This window comes from Monopterus albus, unplaced genomic scaffold (genome assembly GCF_001952655.1).
Source record: "Monopterus albus unplaced genomic scaffold, M_albus_1.0 scaffold69.1, whole genome shotgun sequence".
In the NCBI taxonomy this organism is placed as follows: domain Eukaryota; kingdom Metazoa; phylum Chordata; class Actinopteri; order Synbranchiformes; family Synbranchidae; genus Monopterus; species Monopterus albus.
The window spans coordinates 2,019,572-2,040,085 of record NW_018127949.1 but is presented as its reverse complement, the minus strand read 5'-3'; the positions used below and the strand labels follow the sequence as shown (position 1 = coordinate 2,040,085).

General features: G+C 40.0%; 1 protein-coding gene across 4 annotated transcripts in view; it reads left to right on the top strand.

Moving 5' to 3' along the window:
• The window catches only part of vti1a (vesicle transport through interaction with t-SNAREs 1A), a 107,182-nt gene that overhangs the window by 60,269 nt on the left and 26,399 nt on the right, over positions 1-20,514 (top strand). For 2 of the 4 annotated variants that reach the window (XM_020605054.1, XM_020605055.1), the window contains 2 exons: positions 9,378-9,448; positions 12,858-12,919. In XM_020605054.1, the coding sequence (XP_020460710.1) occupies positions 9,378-9,448; positions 12,858-12,919 (133 nt within the window). Of the gene's footprint in view, positions 1-9,377; positions 9,449-12,857; positions 12,931-20,514 lie in introns of all 4 variants that reach the window. The other 2 variants (XM_020605057.1, XM_020605058.1) reach the window with 1 other exon arrangement.

Below are 20,514 nucleotides of genomic sequence, written 5' to 3'. Positions count from 1 at the left end.
ACTGAGCAAAGGGTCTGAATACTTATGACCATGTGATATTTCAGTTTTTCTTTTTTAATAAAACTGCAAAAATGTCAAACATTCTGTGTTTTTCTGTCAATATGAGGTGCTGTGTGTACATTAATGAGGAAAAAATGAACTTAAATGATTTTAGCATATGGCTGCAATATAACAGAGTGAAAAATTTAAGGGGGTCTGAATACTTTCCGTACCCACTGTATATAGTAAGTAAAGCCTTGCACTTGACAGAATTTACATCAACTTTCTAAGATGCGGTTTTCAGTGAGAATGTCGAAGGGATTCAATTCTTCAAAATTGTTGCTTGGAAATGACTAAGTTGTAAAGTAAGAACAAATAAACAATGGAACAAATAAACAAATAAACAGTGCACACTGTTCAAGAGCTTTGACATGCCCTCAAATGTCATGCCATGTGGCATGACATTTGTGGCAGCTGACAATAATCTGTCTCAACTATCTGGCCCCAGCCATTGTTAAATGAGACACATGATGTCTCTCTCTTTTGTGAGTCGCCTCTGTGCCTCGTGTTCCCCCATAATAGCAGTATTATTTTCCCTTTTTCTTGAGCCAGGAAGCACAGTGGTATTACCCCAAAGTAAGATACAAACGTGTGTTTGTGCTGTCTGTCAGCCACAATGATGCAGTGTTCTGATAACAGGCTCCACTGTTCTTGCTTAAACAAAAATGTCTGAGCACCTTAGATTTGCTGAAGAGAATTTGACGTATTGTCTCCCATAAGAGGACAACTATGACTATTGTAGTGAATTGCTAAAAATAATTTAATGCATGCCACCAATATAGAGGTATAATGTTGAATTTCTGCTATTATACAAGAAAGGAACATTTTATATAAAGTTCTTTAACACATGATAAGTTAAAGATGAGTATTTTCATACATCTGTCAGCACAAACGTTGAACAGTCTTCTGTACTTTTTTAAGAAAAATAATCATTTTTACAGTCTTGGTCTTTAATGTGTAGTTTTGGCCATCATTCCTATTAGTTGTGATTATTCACAAACTTAATTCCACTGAGGCTAAGATATGTGTAATTAACTTCAAACAAATAAGTCATGAAGTCAAGGAACAGTACTGTATTACAAGCTAGTTATCTAAGAGAGATATACTGTATTTTTGGCTGTCATTAGTCCTGTTTCTGAGAATATTTAGGTTTGCTTTAGGAGACTGCAAACCGTAACCTGTTTGGCTCTACCATGTAATGGGACCAATTTTAGTCATGTCATAGACTCTGATGGGTTCCTCTACTGAAGAAACAACCAGTCCCAAGACTCTCAGAGACCTCAATCCCTAGACCAGGTGAAAGACGTGGTCTTTAAATGGCTCAAACGAGGCTGGCATTAATCTAGGCATTTTGTATGTGGATGCTACTTTCACAAAACTGCATTAATACTGCAGGTTAAGGTTTTTCTTATGTGATTTTGTTTTGTATAAGGTTTTGGGATGATTTTGGGAAAGTCATCAGTCATTAGTTTGCATTCATTGATGTACTGAGGCTTAATGTTCCTATAATCCAAAAAGAGATGATGCAGAACAGATATAGCCAAGAAAATAGCTACAGGACTGATTGGTACCAAGAAAATCAGCTTCATTTACAGAGACTGAACTGGCTTCCTTGGTGCAACCTGTCACGCTACAGTTAGCTTAGCTCAGTCCTTTTCTTTTTTTGTTGTCTTTTGGGAACCCTTCCTCAGCTCATGAGTATTAATGAATTCAAAGTTTGAAGAAAATAATCTTTAAGTGTTTCCAACTGTCAGATCCTGTCAGTGCAACCACTTATAATGGCCTGCGCTTTCCATTCAGGCTAATGTTTGATGTCTCGCTTTCATGCCCTCCTTTTCCTCCATTGCTAAATTGCCACTGACAGTCCTGTGTCCCCACAGATTATTTGTTTGTTTTCGATCATGCTTGGTTTACATATCATTGACGTAACGAGGATTCATTTAGTGAGATGTTAATGGGGGAATGGAAGTAGTTGGTCTATTGCTTTCTTATATTCAAACAGGACGTGGTCTTCAGTCATAAAGCAATCTGTTCTAGTGCTCAATCAACCAAGGTACATGTAGGACCTTTGAGAATCTTCAAAGCTATGCCATATCTTTTCCTAAAGTAGGACGGACTTCATGTCCAAATCACTTGACAGGGAACAGCTGGGCAGGAACAGTTGAGCTGTAGAAGGCGTCACACCCTCATCGGTTTGAGCAGACATTGTGATCAAGCATTTGTCAAGACGGTGTAGAAGCACCTTTGTATCTACTTCACTGTGTTTGCACCATTTTTGACTTGACAGTGGGGTTTAATGGGCAAATCCATCCAAGCACATTTAACAAACCATTTCAATCATTTTGTAACAAGAACCTGTTGTCAGTAGTTTCCTTCAGAGTGATAGGATTATTTTGCGCATTTCAACACCTAGAGGGAGGCTCCCAACAGCCCTTGTCAAAACATGCAAATGAGCTTGACAGCAAGTCCGAGTTTGACAAACATAATTAAGGTGTTCCAATTTGGGACATGTTAATAAGGAACACTGCAGGCTTCCCCCAGGTCTTCACTAATCATAAAACCTTAACACTTTGTGCACGGGTGCAAGTGATTGTGTGTGTCAGCATCTGTAATTTCTCTCCCCCATCTCCCATTTTATTGGATAATGAACTGTTGTAGAGGCGTTAGATCTCCTTTCACAGTCTTTCTCTAAGTTTGAGAAGATAGGCAGGGAAGAGCCGCCTGAGGTGTGCTGTTGTACAGATAATTAAAAGGCAAGAAATTTGTGTTTCACTCTTTGATCTGTCTGTCAACTTTCTGATTAGAGAGATAGAGCCTTTAATCAACAGTAATGTGATGATTAATGCCCCTAAACTGTTGAAACAAACCAGAGCAAGATCAGGTTTTCTCCTTCTTCTTCTTCCCTCCTCCTCCATACATCTGTCCCTGAGTCCATTTCCAACAACTTGCAGAGAACTTTTCTCCTCAGCCAGTTCCTCCAGGGGCTGTTAAATCAGATGTGCTTGGTTAGGACCCACTGACATGTTGTCTTCTACATCTCTCCATAATCTTGGCACCGCAAGCAGAGCTCAAATTCACTCAATGTGTTTGTTTCTGAAATTCAACAATGTGCTTCTATTTAATTTTTTTTGTGCTGGAGTCGTTTGTATTTTTACTGTACATAACCTTGACCTTCAGCTGAGATGCGGTCATTATGTTATTAAAAATTCTAATATGCACCATCATGTATATACCTACTCGCCTGGTAATAAAATCAAATTAAGTTGTAGACTTCAGCACTTAAACTCTGGTTGAATTATGTTTGCCGTATTAGTGTTTTTTTTTTAAATTTAATTTTATTTTCTCATGTACTGTTTAGTTTTTTCTATTTTAGTTGCAATCTGGGTAACACAATTATGTGACACAAATGTCAGCATTATGAATAATGCATGCACAAATTATCTCATTCAGATATGAGTTTTAATTCTACACTTCGTACGTTTTTTACGAATTTGACCTATTTAATCAACACACACGATAAATAAATAAAAAAATAATTTTCTCTACACTGGAAATGGAATTAGTCCGCCCTGTTTAGGTTTCACAGTTGACCAATACATGTAGAAGAGGGGTACAAGCTGACCAGCCATCTGTAAAAATTCCATGTTTTTTTTTTTTCTTTTTATCGAAGACCTCGGAAAGCAATGCTTCTGCCCACACAATGTTGCATATGGGGCAATCACAGCAAGCACCTAAGTCCATTAGTTTTCATTTGGATGGTTCAGTAAGACTGGTTGATTAAGTCCAGGCAATTTGCTTGAAGGAACCCTCATTCTCCACTCTCCCCTCCTGCCTCTCAGCCCCTCTGCCACCAGTAGGGCTGTCGTTCAGGTTAATTTAATCTGGTCTGTTAGAAATTTTAACACAATAGCATTGCGGCTGTATAGATGCTCTGGTACTGCACGCAGAGTTTTCTGTAGATTATCATGGCAGAGCTGAGCATATGAATGCTCTTTGACATCTGGATCTGTTGGTCATTACACATAGTAACAGTACAGTGCAGTAAATAATTTGCTCTCACTGTTATTAATCCATGACAAACAATGTAATTTAAGAGTAACCATGTCAGAGTATCTGCAGCTGTGTCCATAGGGACATGTAGGTATGGGTGATTTCATAAATGTGAAACAAGTTATTTCCTTTTCCCTAATCAGTTCTCACTGAATGACAATGAACGAGACATTGCTGTTGTAAAATGTAAATCTGGTGATCTGAGAATTTGACTTTGAGGCTGAGGTGAAGGGAGAAGAGGAGGGGGACCTCAAACAGAGGGAAAATACAGCTTTCAGTTCTCTCCACCCTGGTTCAGCTTTAAACAAATGGTTCTATTACCAGCTGGTCTCCTACAGGCATGGTCATTTATACCCATTAAACTTGCGTCTTATCACCCATAAGACGCACTTACGTCTGTCCATCCACCAATTGTCTGTAATCAGCCATTTAAAACGGCAGCGGAAATTCTTTTTGCACGTTCCTTCGGTCTGACAGGCAAACGAGCTGGGAGGAGGAGGGACAGGGGAGGAGAGAGAGAGGAATATTTTCTGTGGAATGATGAATAGGCCAAGTTGAGTGGCTGACTAACAGAGATCTGTCTTAATCAGAAGTGATTTGTCAGAACAGGAGCTCTGCGGGGTCAGGGCACAGTCAATGAATAAAACAGAGCCTGGCAGAGTGAAGAAAGGCCCCAGAAATCCACCCTGACTGCCCACCACTACTCACGCACATGCAAGGGAAAGGCCAACGTATGGACTAAGTCAGGATGGAGTAGGATGGCCCAGCCTCATGCTGTTCAGAATATTAGTTATTTTGGGCCTTTGCACTTGCTAGAACAGGCCAGAGCCTTACCCACTCTGAACATGTACACAACCTACAGTATATAGCATGCTGCTGAAGAGCAATCACACAAAGTGGAAAAATCCCAACTCTGAGGACAATGCACTTCTTTTTATGAAACACTGAGAATCACATTGACTCCTTTTAAGATCTTTTCTTGCCCCTGCTACAAAATAGCAGTTACTGATTAACATGCAATAGTTATTATTAAAAGTAATCTGTCATAGCGTCACTTAGCCCCTAGATGCTACATGCCCCTCCTGTGACTTAGCAGTTGGCACCTCTTTATTTTGAGCTATAGCTCTGTGCAAAGGCACTAGCCTCATGGCCTGTGGGCTCAGCATTGCAAATACATCCCAGTGTGGGTGCAACTTTGATGGAGGTGATGAAAGTGTGTCACCAGGCAGTTGTAGACTTGAGAAGTCCTTTCAAAAAGCTTTTCGGGAAATGTACAAAGACAGGTAACTTTATTCACCTGGGAGTCACTGGCATATAAGTTTACTGGTGCACTGTGTGTATATATGTGTGTGAGTGATAAAGACAGTTTGAGAGAGAGAAAATGTATGGTCTAACATTTCTCAGGCTCCTCCTCAGTTCCCCTCAACCCTCCCATGGGCTTCCATAACCCGTTTGTTGGAATGTGTGGCTTGCGTCCAGATGTAAGTGTGTGTGGTAACCTTCAAAAAGTGGTCTCAACTGCTTAATGAAAAGGAACTGTACTGAGCCTCAGAGCACACCACTGTCAGGTCTAGTACCCTTTCAGCTCTGGGGACAGAAGGAGTAAGGTAAAAAAAAAAAATAAAAAATTGCAGCACAAAAAGACACAGGCCCTCAGACAGTGTGTAACTGCTCTGAAATAGCGCCTGTAAAATAGATGATGCATCCAATTAAATGTGTCTATGGACCAGACGCAGTTGAAAGCTGTGGAGGTTTGGATAGTACCAGATTTGTTGGTTTTCTGAAGAGTATTATCCTGGGCCAGGCTGATATTTATATTTTACACAGAATGCCCAACATACCTAACACAGTTTCCTAAAACAGTGGGCAAAGATTGTTATTTTTGCTTAAAAAGTAACTTAAAAGTTTAATCAATGATCAAAATACTTCCTGATTATTTTGACAGAGTAATGACAGCTGCTTTATTCAAGTCAAAACAAACATTGTGATCCGCCTCTGTTAAGATCATTTTATGCTGCATGTTCTACATTACAGATTACATTAATACATAGCCTGGTAAAGTTAATTATCCAGTACATATATTTTCAGACTACCTTTTCCTCATTAACTAAATGATGAGGTGTTGAGCTGAGATAAAATAGCTCTGGACTGTGCTGTGTCAATAGAGTAGCCATGGATTTAAAGGATAGAATTCCTAATCCAGACATTATTTCCCCTTCAGGTTAATATTGTTTATGCTGTACTAACAACTTCTCTATACTAATTCTGTTCTACAGTTACATTAGAGGAGTGGGTTAAATGAAAGCTCTCTGGTGGTGCTGTTAGTGTAATGAAATGGTATAATGGGCTTGTTAAATGGACCTTTGGGGATGGGAATCTTTAACAAGTGAGTCAGAGCAAGACCTCTGGGCCAGAGTTATTTACATTGTTAATAGCTGTTTAAACAAGGTGAATGTTTTACATAGTAACAAGCAACACATCAGACAGAGCCTTTTTCTCTCTCATGCATTGTTTTTAAATCAATTGTACATTTATAATTTTATGCCCCCATATTTTCATCCTGGTCTGAAAATCTGTATTTATTTTTATTTTGTTCTGCTGAACATACTATACAAATTTGACTGTGATATATTAACATTGCAGAAGTCAGATTCTTATGTCTCCATCACCTGGAAGTTTGATAGTACTGATGTGGAAGAGTTGTGTACATCAAGTATTTTATATGATGGTGGGGGGCATTTTTTTTTTTACTTGATGACCCTTTTATTATTCTGAGATTTTTAGTTTTTATCTCAGTATTTTGTGCCATTTGTTTACCGACACATTCTAATCACCAGTAACTGATGAGGTTTTACACAGACCACTGGACAGCAGGACCTAAAAAAGATTAATGGAAATGTAGATACATGTCAGAGAATAAGTAATGCAAGGGAAGATGCATGATAAAGACAAACTATACATTTCCCTTGGGGTGTGTTGTGTAGACCTCTAATGGCTCAGTGTGGTGAGGGGGAAACCCAGGAAGGGATGATGAGAGTTTGAGAACTAGTGAGAGACCTTGGCTTGTTTGTCCACAGCATGGCTCAAAAAGTAGGAAGGTATGATGAGAGTTTGAGAACTAGTGAGAGACCTGGGCTTGTTTGTCCACAGCATGGCTCAAAAAGTAATGAATCAGGAAGCCAGGAGTCAAACCGCCAACCCTCCGCTTAAAAGATGACCCTCTCTATCTCCTGAGTTATAGTTGGAATTTTCTATCTTGTGTAATGGCACTGAACTATTGTGTCTGCTTTGTTGAATATAACATTTCCTCTAAAGAGCATAGAAAGGCTTCTCTCATGGTCAATGTCATGCATTTTAGCTTTCTTCTAGCAGGGCTAAAAATTTTGTAAATTTTATTTAAAAAAACTGACTATTGTGAGTATTTTTCTATGTTTTATTCAGCAGCTGTGACACTAATCAAGGGTAACCATTTGCTTGTGAACAGTCTGTACAGTCACGCATTATACAAAACATAAGGTGGTAGCTGTTTGCACTTAGTGTATTATTAAAAGCCTTGTTTTCATGTCATTCTTCAGATAACACCAGCACTGTTCTCTCTCCGGCACCTTACAATAGACAGAAAACTTTATCTAGTGTGGTTCCATTTTTGTTCATTGAAAGGTAGCAGGGATATTCAATATTTTACTTACTTTTTCATTTTAATCCTGTTTTTTTTACCTAGATATTTACAGAACCATTAGTTTTTCAAAATATATACTTTAGCATATTGTATGTAATGATTGCTCAGTTTCTAAATGAGGTGCCTTTGGATCTTTTGAGGCCTCTTTTCCTACTACCTCATCCATCTTTTTACACTTTACAAACCTTTCCAATAATGCACTTGCCATCAAAAAACTGTGCTGCTGCAGTGCCTGTCACACTCATTTATTTAAAAAAAAGCCATGACCCTGACAGAGATGGATAGATGTGCTTATTTGTCTCTTTAACAGAAGATTTCCGCTACAACTCCCTTCCTGTTTATCCCTTGTTCTTCTCCAGTGGGGACGGGGGAGGGCTTGTATTTTTATGGTTATTAATACCTGCACTCAGTCTTTTAATCTGCCCTATTTGTCACATGTGACTGTCTGACTGCACTATTTAATCTGGGTATCCTTCAATCTGTCTCATCTCAGATTAGAAATTAATGAAGGCAGGAAGAGACACATTTGAGTCAGTTACAGTGTGGGGGGTAAAGGAGATGGGATGAATGGGAGATGAATGTTCATTTGACAGCATTTTCTCTTTTTTCTGTCTCCCTGATCCTCTCTCTCTGTCTTTCTCTCCATTTCTCTCTCTCTCTCTCTTTTCTCTTGTTTAGCTGCCAGATGTAGCCCATTTTTGCACTGCTCCCCCCAAATAGGCGCTCAGCACGTGGGCCCTTTGGTGTTGCGGCACCTGTGTAGTGTAATACAGTCAGCAACTGCGTTGTTTATTCCGGATTTGTTTGGTGCACTTGAAAGCCTGGCTTTGATCCATGCAAAGATTCTTCACTTCTTTTCGTTTTTTTCCTGATTCATCCTCTGCCTTCCACATTTTTAAACGCTAATGCTGTATCTGTATGGTTGAATTGATGGCAGCAGCGGGTTTGTTGGTGGTGTTGGGATGGGGTGAGGCTTATTTTATTTATTTATTTATTTGCTTTCTTTTCTCTTCCCCAACCCAAGGGACAGGAAAATGACAGCGACCACTGACAAGCTTGTCAGGTGCCTTGTCGGGGATGTTTTATAACTGTGCGTTAATGTGTTTACATCTACAACTGACAAGAGGCATTTAAAAAGGAATTGCTTAATGAATATTGCATTGGCTGAGTGGACCCCACTGGCAGGCTGGATTCTGGTATATTGTTGTCTAGAATTCCATGGCTCTTTATGTCAGTATATTAAGAAGGTTTAAAAGTTTACACTTTAAATAGCTACAATATTTTACCATATGACCACCTGACACTCCCTCTAGACAGTCCTGTCTCTGTACACTTTACGTCAAATGTACAAATTATTGCACAGTGATAAGTAGAGAGTCAAACAAAGGTTATAGTACAATTAGTGGGATTTATTAAAGCTAAAGACAACACATTTGCAGATATTCTTGTACTGAAGATATGACATAAGGTTTGCAACTATATACAAGTGAAAAAATGTTTGTTCTTTTGTTGACTTAATTTGTTTCAAAAGTACTTCTATGGTTGTCCTCTGACATTTGTAACTGGTGGTAATATTATCTTACTTGTACTGTGTCTCCACCTCTTACAGAACAAGTGGGCCAGGAAATTCTTTCCAACCTGCACAGTGACCGTGAGAAGATCCAGAGAGCCAGAGATAGGGTGAGTACACACCTGTCACCTGCATGAACTCATCTATTCTAGCAAGTGTTTGTGAGACCATAAAGGTGTTACAAGTGGTTTAGCAACACTGGCAGCCTTCACCGATTTCTGTGTGATTTGCCAAGGAACCACATAGTGTCTACACACACAGTCGTAGCACACAAGGCCGGGTGTGTATGCTTACATATGCTCCTACACTAAATTGGCAGAATTGTATTGACAAGGTAGTTAATATTCTCACTGATTAATAGCACTGTATTGCATTAGCGGTCATCATGCATCAGTAGATATTATTATTCATCGGTATCACCTGACAATGTGTTTGTCTGATTAGATGTGAAATGTTGAACATTTCCTGTCATATTGCATTGAGTGAAATCAGTTTGCTTGTTGCTGCCTCCTATTGGTGCCTGTACACCTTTTTCCAGGAACTATTCTTCCTCAGTCTGAATGGGGTTTCCTTTGCCAGCTTCCATCCGTCCTCACCTACCCTCCTTTACTTCTCAGCACTCCTTTACAGTTTCCCTTTTTCCCTCTCACTTTCCTTGAAAGAGTCCAAACCTTAGCACTGCCTCTCTTTACATCCACTCAGTCAAACAGACAGGTAGACAGAGACAGAAAAGACCAAACTCAGGAAGGGGGCCCAGTCCTGTTGGCCCCCTCAATGCAGAATGCTTAAAGATCACAACATGGCAGTGTGATTTCAAAGGAAATCAAACATCTCGTTTCAAAACAGTCCACAGTGTCTACTGAGACTGTCTTCTCTGTCTTTCTTTTGCTTTCTCTCTCTCCCTTCTTCCCATGAGTCTTCTTTGCTGAGCCCCCTACCACACACACACACACACACACACACACACATTCACACAATCACATTCACACAATCAGAGGGCTTTAAAGGCAATTTGTGGGGCAAAAGTAAAGTGCAAAGAAAGTAAGATGTAAAGACGGGATGGAAGGACTCGTTAACTTTTTTACATTAAAGAGATGGAAGGTGACGGAGGTATTGTTTTAGAATAACTGCCAACATATGAACATTCAAACACATGCACACACACAAGACCCTATGCTCTGCAGGAGGTGTGGCCTTTTCTTTTGCTTTTATGGTACAAAAACAAGTCAGTGGAAGGTTTCAACATTGGGTCAAAGCAGTATGCTTCCTCCTCTGAACTCCTCAGTGGATTCTTGAATTTGGTTTAACCATTCTTCAAGGTACCTCATGCAGAGCCCACAAGGCAGCAGGGGAAACCTTTAATATTTAATCCCTAAAATTACTCATTTATTTACTTGAATCTTTAATTCAAGTATAAAAAAAGTATTGATTTGAGGGTAGAAAATACTCATTTCAGGCTACAAAAGTAAGTAATTTGTGTACACGAATTATTAAATTACCTCAAATAAATAATCCTTCCCCCCATGGTACTAAATCACACTCAGATTACTAATTTTGTCCAGTCCCTTGTGTCTCATACCTACTTCTCTCTGTGTCCTGTGATCTTAGCATTATGCGATCATCCATCTGTAGCCACAAATCACAAACAGTGAACGAAGTCATTTGAGGGTACCTCAAAACTGAAATATACAGTACAGTGGCTTCAGAAAGTATTTAGACCCCTTTCCTATGTTCACAATCTATTGGGTTTGTAATTAAATTAATTTTGAAGCCACTGTAGCTGCTAGTCTGCTACATACAGTAGACTTTTCTCCCCTAACATAGTAGACTGGCCACAATAAGCTTTAACTTTACCACAAAACTGTTTAATTTTCAAGAGCAACCTAGACTAGTATCTCTGGAGAATATTCCCTTTTAGAGCTGTACATTAAAAATACAAGGCAGGAGAAACACCTTCCTCTTATCCTTTCTATACCACAGTTAATTTAAGGCAGTCAACTGCACTAAAATTTCAGTTGACTTCCATTTCAAATTGAGCAGGAAAGCATCAGATTTGGTAACAGGTTGTAGAGACAGGGAGATGAATGGAAAGAAGGAATGGTTCAGAGAGAGAGGTATTTTGGGAGAAAGTGTGCAGTATCTAGGGGGCAGATCTGTGGGTAAGTCAGACATCAGGCAACTGCAAGACTTGTCTTTGCCAGAGGGCCCAAACCCCAGGTCCCCCACCTCCTACCCTGTACCACATGTATCCTTGGCTCTGGCAACCTTTGTCGCACCAGCCCAGGCTGCCAGAGGGTAGGAAGGAGAGCTGGAAGAAGACGAAAGCAGCAGTAAAGAAGGGGTAGGAAGAGAGGGTGAATTGCAGGCAAGAGAGATGATTGCAAAATGAGCCCAAACAAACAGGGAAAAGAGTGCTGCTGGAATCGCTGTAGAGAAGAGGAAGGCTGGAAGAAGAGACGTGAAAAGTGGGGAATTAAAAATAGTACACAGTATAATACAGTAATGAAAACATGAGTGATTTTATTGGGAGAGGAGCTATTATCTCAGACAGAGATGAAGAAGAATGACTCCCCGCTGACTCTCTGCAGTGACTCTTCCCCACATGCCCCCGTCAACCTCTAGAAATGCGACTACAGGTAGACGTTAGTGGCAGCTCACTCAGTGCGGTGTCAGCATTTTTAACAGTCACGCTCATACCTTGTTGGCAACATATCTGCCACTTCCCTTCCCTGTGAAAGTCTCTAGACCTGAAAAGACAGTGGAATGAAAACATTCCTGTGACCCCTGAGGAAAAAAGGCAGTGAGAAAAGAGAGAAAATGGAGAGAGAGAAAAGAAAATATCCAAGGCAATTAGCCCTGAATAGCCACAACTATTTTTTAAAGTGTGCCTTCAAGGACTCCCTGTGCTTGCTATGTACATTAAATAAAAGACCCTTTTCACTCATTTTCCTATTCCATTATAATGTTTGCTTTGCAGGAAGATGAGCAGGCTGTTAGGTTAACAGTTTGTGATGGCTCTAATTAATACATTTTTGGATTTAACAATTATAAGCGAACATCCATGTTATATACATAATGAAGCAATGTGTTGTTTTTGTAAATCTCAGATTCATTTCATAGCTTCTAAACAAAAACTTTGGGTGGATACTTAGTGTCACACTCTAGAGGTACCTTTGGCCAGTTGTTCTTGAGCAAGGCACATTGATTTAAGGCCAGTATTACCCTGTTGTGCATCCACATAGTCTTGCACAAGCATAGAAAACTACTGTAATAATTGAAATTATTTTAACATTTTAAGATTTTTTTTAGCCATTATATGTTTTTAGTAAGTTCATTGCTAATTTCCTCAGGTATACATAAGTTTATCAAGATAGAACCTTTCCTTCTTTCTCTGTCTTTTAATTGTATAATGAGGTGGTCAAATGTTGATATGTTTTAGTAACAGTGTATTTTGTAGTCAGAGGGGAGTTGACAGAGGACATAACACTTAAACACATCTTCAACTGTTCCCCCCCACAGCTGAGAGAAACAGACGCCAACCTGGGCAAGAGTTCTCGCATCCTTACGGGCATGCTGAGAAGGTAAGAGGCAGGTAGGGACATTGTTTCTGCACCTCTCTGCACCTATCGTGCTTTAGCTTCCGCCAAGTCATCACCATTTAACAAACTTCATACAGTAAATGAATTGAAATTACTGAACTTTTTATTCAATTTGTAAATGGTCTTAAATGCCGTTGGCCATATTGCTTTGCATTGCAAGTGAACACATAAATAAATGGATGAATAAATACAAAAGTTTACATTTTAAGGGAAATTTTGTTGATAATGCATGGTGATATTTGAACCACTTGACAAGTTAAAGTGGTAATTAGATGCAATGTTTAGGTACTTTTCCTGCTGGTACTTACTGTATTTCTCAAAGAAAAAACTAAATAAATTAACAAATGGAGTAAATGGCCATTGTACTGCATACAGTGGTCTCGGAGTGAGTAGACTGAAAGGAGGAGTAGCTCAGTATAGCATCCTGTAGAAAAGACAAGTGTGCACTGTACGTCTCCATTCTTTTCTTGTCTTTCCCTTTGTTTTTTACAATGCACTTACAGTTCATATCCAACTTGCACTCTTTGTCTCTGTTGCTTACTAGTTCATGCAAGCCCCCAACAGTCACACAAATACAAGCATTCACTCAAATATTTCAATAGTACTTGCATTATCTTATGCACCCGCCTCCTAATACACATGCACACGGTCACATGAATGTGCACACATACACACTGTAATGTCTTGTCACATCTCCATTTCATAAAGTGCCTGTGTGCCTACCCCTGAACCGTGTCGCCACGGTTTTGTTTTTCGCTCCCTCTCTCCCTGTCGCCCACTGTAGATTTTGATTAAGAGTAATATGTAAATGACATAGACTAAATGTAAAATCTTGGGCCCAGGAAGGAAGTGACAATTGAAATAGATGCTTCAGTGCCTGTAGACAATTTGGAGGGTGGCTCGCAGGGCGGCCGGCTGTTACTAGAGAAGGAAGGCCTGAGAAAGGGCTGTGATGCCAACTGTAACCAATATTTCTGCATATGTCTCCATTTTGTCAAGTCTGATTATGGGAAGGGGAGGAGGATTGTGGGATGGTGGGGTGGGGGGGTCAACTCGCATGGCTTATCGCCCAAAGCTGTCCAGAAATCATTTATCATTCCCTCCTCCTCTCTCTCTTCTTCTCTCCACACCCCTTTAGAGCTGAAGTAAATAACACACACTTATTTCAATATTATCATATTAATGTTAAAGTTCAGCTGTCACCTAATGGGAAGACTTAATCAGATGTAGCATTTTAAGAGGCTAGCTGCCCCCCCTCCCCCTGCAGCTCGCTGTCTTGACATGCCTTACCTTCTCTGGTTAGCGCCCCACTCAAATCAGGATTTATGAGGGCTTTCCAAAGTGGAGCCTGGCTGCGAGCCTTCTTGACTACCACCCGTCTTTCTGCTTGACGGGAGCAGCACAACATACACCCCCTGCCTTTCTTTAACAAAAAGTCCTTTTTTCCTTTCTGCTTCTTCACTGTTTGAATAAAAGAAAGTGTTTTTTGTTGTAAAGCTGTGGGCTAGAAACAGATTTAGAGTAATTTATAACAAGAGATGGAGAACTGAGAGCAAATAGGAAGTTCAGGATGTTTCAATGACATCCCACCCCCTCCCCCTTTAGGCAGTTCTTTCTCATTTCTCCATTTATTTCATTATTTGCCCCATGGTTTTCTCCCATTTGATTAATTGTTTATTTGTGTGCAATGTCAGAGCAGTTGTTTCTTTACACTGTAAGAGAGGGTGGGGGGTATGCTTTGTCATTCTCTACTTGTAGTGTATTGCTTTACATCTACCCATTGTATGTAAAGGTCTTTAACTAAATGGTGAGTAAAGTAAACCATTACTGTTGCATATTATAACCTCTGCATTTATAACACAAATGAAACACTCACTAAGGTTGATGAATATAGCCTATTTGAAATCCAGTATTTTATTTTTGTTGAAAGCCAAGAGATTTTGACAAGTGTTTTACATCAGTAAAGCAGAGATACACAGTATAAATGTTTGCCATTGAACTGTGGTAGCAAGCACATACATTTTTAAGTTGATTATGAGTAGCGAACACTTAGGCCTTGATCCATACCAGGCTTCAATAAGAGGGATTTATGGTGATCCACCAGATAAATAGTCTCTGTTTTCATTGTCATTGTAGCTTCTTTTAAATTCACACCTTTTCTTGAAAAGTCTTTTTGGTCTGGTGGATATCACCCCAACTGAGAAACAATTAGACACTCATTAAACTAGCTGTTAGAGTTCAAGAAAGCCAATTAACTTAAGGACTCTGTGAATATCACTTATTGTAAAAAAACAGTCAGGGAGACGCACATTTCAAATAGCTGTTGCTTTGTTTGAAAATTCATCTTTGCAAATTTCTGTCTGTGAAACTCATCACTGCCAATGAGGGTAATTAGTATAAAACACTGTTTGTAGGCACTGTTGATTGGCTGGGTTTTGGGTTGGAGACTAGTCTCACCAGTGTAGCCTCTCATATCAGCTCTGTTCATACTCAGTGGATGACAGTGTTCTAGTGGTGGGCATTAAGGGCATCCACTCTTCATTTTTAATTCCATCCTCTGAAATCCATTGGATTTTAATTATATCATGACAGGCACAGTGATCCCAATGAGGTAGAAAGGCAATCCTGATATTATATTAATATCTGTGATCATCAAATGATCTATTATAATTTCATGTAGTGCCTGATTAGCATCACTGCCAGTCCCTTTGTACCACAAACAGCATTGCCTTGCAAAGACAAGAGGGAATGCAAATTTGACTAGTTGCATTTGTTCAAAAAAGTTGATTTTTGGATGTCTTACTATTATAATCTACATGAACACTTTGTGTTTCCCTAAATATTGATAGAGCTTCAGTCTTATAATGAGGTGTAGTACTGGTCTGCATGTTTTATCATTCTAGGCTTTTAGCGGTTCACTAAAATAAAGGACACCTCAGGCCACAAACTTGAGTAAGGACGTATGTATATAAACTGTGTTTTGTGCATTTTGCTGTCAACTATTTGGCCTTCATTACTTCTCAGTTTGGTTGAGTTTGATAGGCTTCTGTTTACAGATAGCACTGATATGTGTTACAGTGTTGATCACAGGCCTTTTGAGCTGTTTTTTCCTTGACACATTGATACCACGTCTCCTTGTACATGCAAAATGGCCCTGTGACTGTAGCACAAGCCTTCCTGCTGCTGTACTAAATATCTCAAGCATCTCACCCACCACAGCCAGAACAATTGGGAATGGGATGCAGCCCCAGACCCAGTTAAGACCACTGGGGCTTCTGGCATGGAAGGGGGGGGGGACACAGTGGAGGGTGATGAACCAGGGAGGATGAAGGGGGGAAGATGTATATTTTGAAGCAGAGGGGTTGTCTGCTCTCGCTGGCAGCTGATCCCACATGCAGGTGGTCGACTCAGTCGCCAGGCAGATCAAAAAGTCAAGGCCCCGGGTGGACCTCCCTTTGAAATGGGAATGGGGCCTAGATATCAGACAGAAAACATAAGCAAGCTCCCAGCCACAGAACAGCTCCATATTCATGGCAGGGACTGGCAGTAGCAATGGGCAGGCAGGATGGACAGAGCCTCAGCCTTCAGAAAAGGACTTGTGCTCACTCTGGCACTGATTAAGAGATCAACCCATAAGCAGGGATGGGGATGGTGCACTAGCTAGCAAACTAATACAGCTGCACTGTTACTAAGAGATGAACTTATTTTTTTGACATGTATTTTGACAAGCTGTCTTAAGGTGTGGCTGAGTTCATTTCTTTGATTTTACACCGTAGTTACTTGTGACAAGTTCAAAGCAAATATAGCACAGCTAAGAACAGCCTTCTGAATCCTGTTGCACTGTTGATTTTGTACTGAATTGGAGATTAAATCAATTTGCATAACTAACTGGCAGAGGAAAAATATGCACAACTCATCCTTGTCTATAAAATCAAATATGGCTTGCCTTTTATTCACAGAAAACTGGGAGGTTTTCTCTTTTGTGGTTGACTCAGTAAACCAACATGAGGCAAGAGACCAAAATGCATGGCCTCACAAAAGCATCACCAGTAGGGAACTTTTGATTCTCTAAGATCGGTTAGCTTTGCCTTACTCTTGTATTATTGGCAAATATATACAGGTGCAGCTCAATAAATTAGAATATTGTGGAAAAGTCCAGTTATTTCGGTAATTCAACTCAAGTAGTCAAACTTGTATATTATATAAATTCAGTACACACAGACTGATGTAGTTTAAGCCGTTGGGTCTTTTAATTGTGATGATTTTGCTCACATTTAACAAAAACCCACCAATTCACTATCTCAATAAATTAGAATATGGTGACATGCCACTCAGCTAGTCAACTCAAAACCTCCTGAGCCTTCAAAATGGTCACTCAGTTTGGTTCACTAGGCTACACAATCATGGGGAAGACTGCTGATTTGACAGTTGTCCAGAAGACAATCATCGACACCCTTCACAAGGAGGGTAAGCCACAAACATTCATTGCCAAAGAAACTGGCTGTTCACAGAGTGCTGTATCCAAGCATGTTAACAGAAAGTTGAGTGGTAGGAAAATGATGCACAACCAACCGAGAGAACCGCAGCCTTGAGAGGCTTGTCAAGCAAAATCGATTCAAGAATGTGGGTGAACTTCACAAGGAATGGACTGAGGGTGGGGTCAAGGCATCAAGGGCCACCACACATTGCAGTTTCAACGAATTTTGGCTACAGTTGTCGTATTCCTCTTGTCAAGCCACTCCTGAACCACAGACAATGTTAGAGGTGTCTTAGCTGGACTAAGGAGAAGAAGAACTGGACTGTTGCCCAGTGGTCCAAAGTCCTCTTTTCAGATCTGTGATGATTTGGGATGCAATGTCATCTGCTGGCATTGGTCCACTGTGTTTTTTGAAAACCACAGTCACTGCACCCGTTTACCAAGAAATTTTAGAGAACTTCATGCTTCCTTCTGCTGACCAGCTTTTTGGAGATGCTGATTTCATTTTCCAGCAGGATTTGGCACCTGCCCACACTGCCAAAAGCACCAAAAGTTGGTTAAATGACCATGGTGTTGGTGTGCTTGACTGGCCAGCAAACTCACCAGACCTGAACCCCATAGAGAATCTATGGGGTATTGTCAAGAGGAAAATGAGAAATGAGAAACAAAATAATGCAGATGAGCTGAAGGCCACTGTCAAAGAAACCTGGACTTCCATACCACCTCAGCAGTGCCACAGACTGATCACCTCCATGCCACGCTGAATTGAGGCAGTAATTAAAGCAAAAGGAGCCCCTGCCAAGTATTGAGTACATATACAGTAAAAGAACATACTTTCCAGAAGGCCAACAATTCACTAAAAATGTTTTTTTATAGGTCTTATGAGGTATTCTAATTTATTGAGATAGTGAATTGGTGGGTTTTTGTTAAATGTGAGCAAAATCATCACAATTAAAAGACCCAACGGCTTAAACTACTTCATTTTGTGTGGACTGAATGTATATAATACATGAGTTTCACTATTTGAGTTGACTTACCGAAATAAATGGACTTTTCCATGATATTCTAATTTATTGAGCTGCACCTGTACAGTATACTCTCTCTCTGTCTCTCTATCCATCTGCCTGTAATATTAGCTACTGGGATATATAGATCACAATTAATACAGTAAAACTGTACTAGTGAGCTGTGGTGGGAGTCCTGGGGCCCTCTTGAGTCTTTCTATGAAGTTGAACAGAAGGATTAGATTTTTCAATTGACCATTTACCTGTGGTTTTTAATGTGCTAACCTGTTTTAAAGTAAAAAAAGAGCAGAGGAAAAATGTCATTTTGTCATGCAACTTACCAATCCTGCACACATATATTTTCTCTTATTTTGTTTCATCAGAACACTGGTATATACATGTCTGTGACATTGTATAAGACATGTGCACTCTTTTGCATTCTGCTTTACTTTGTATTACAGCTGAACTTATCACAGTAGCTATAGCTGAGTTTCATGTTTTTTTGTCCTGAGAGTGGCGGATCATTCCCAGTGGCTCTCACTCTCTCTGATCTCCTCTCCATGTTGCTGTCACAATAATTCCATGCACTACATTTAAACGCATTCCATTTGCTTTGTGGTTTCTTCAGCCTGGCATCATTACCACCCTACTCAACCCCCTGCCCCCTCCATATTCCTGTATCCCTCTGGATCAGTCCTGTCCCTGGCCTTTTCTGCCCCTTCCATGGAAGCATTCTGTGCTTTTTATGTCCAGTCTGTTTTTATTTTGGCAAAGGAGCAAAGTGCCAAAGCATGAATCGTATTTGCCCCTACCGCAACCTCTAGCTAAACTTTATACATATCAAAATGAGTGCAGCTGTTGTGTAATGTGTATGCATGCACATTATAGTTATATTTGGTGGATTAGCTTACTGCAGGATGATATTTGGTGTTTACTTTTGGCAGGCATGCAAGCTGTACTGGAAGACCTTGCTGAAGCCCATTTGCTTTAGTAGGGAAAATAAACACAAGAATCTTAAGGCAAATTTATACCGCATATATTTCTGACCATGTAGACTGAATGCTTACTGACCACATAGTCACTCACCCACTGTCGATGCTGTTTATCTATGAACATGGACATGATAGAGTACATCAGAACTCTGACCTCCACTGTCCAGCAAGTCATACTTGTAGCATCATGCAGACCAAGGGCATAGCTTTGGTCTCAATATTGGCAGAATCAAAACATCACCCCCTCAAACCCTTACGCTAGCCGGCTGCACATTGAGACCAGTGTTATTTGTCTGGAGTAGAGGATGGCTCATTTTGATAAAAAATGAGCTTGTAGCTTGTTGTGAGATTTGTGAATATCTTTCCAACTTTACTGAAGTTCCGTTCTCTAAAAATATTGGTAGGGACATATCTATACTGTCCATATGCAAAACTACGCCCCTGATCCAGACTTAGAGAGATGAGATGACTGAATGTCATATGAGATTTTACACCAATTTGAATATTGAATATTGAAGATGAAAAATCACTTATCAAAATATCTAACAGTGGCTTACCCTAAATTAATTTTGAAACTACAGTTTTATTTTTAGTAGACTATTTTACTTTTTTGTTTTGAATGTCAGATACTTGTCTTTAAAATCTTCACTTTTTCCTGTGTTTGGAAATAGGAGATACTTTTTAATGTTCTTGTGTTTGTGTATGTGTCTGTGGTTACAGGCTGCTGCTGGGACAATGACAGGGTGCGCCTTAGCCTCATTACTCACTGCTCCTGAGCCAAACAAGCACCATTGCCACCGCTCCCTCTCTCTCGCTCTCCCTCCTGCTTTATCTCTGTCCTCGCCCATTAGAGAGTGCTGATGGGACGTTTTTTGCAGAAAGGAAAAGATACACACCAAGCCTGGGCTGTAGAGGAAGGGGTTGTTGACAAGGGCGAAGACGTGTTGTTGTTTTATATAAGGGATGCATTTGTCTGTTGAGGATTGACTCACTTAACTGGCTGCCAAAACCCCCTTTTTCTTTCTACATCTCTCCTTCTCTCTATTATCCAGCCAATAGCAGCTTCTGCTTTTTGATAGGTCAGGGCATAGCTGAATTCTAATT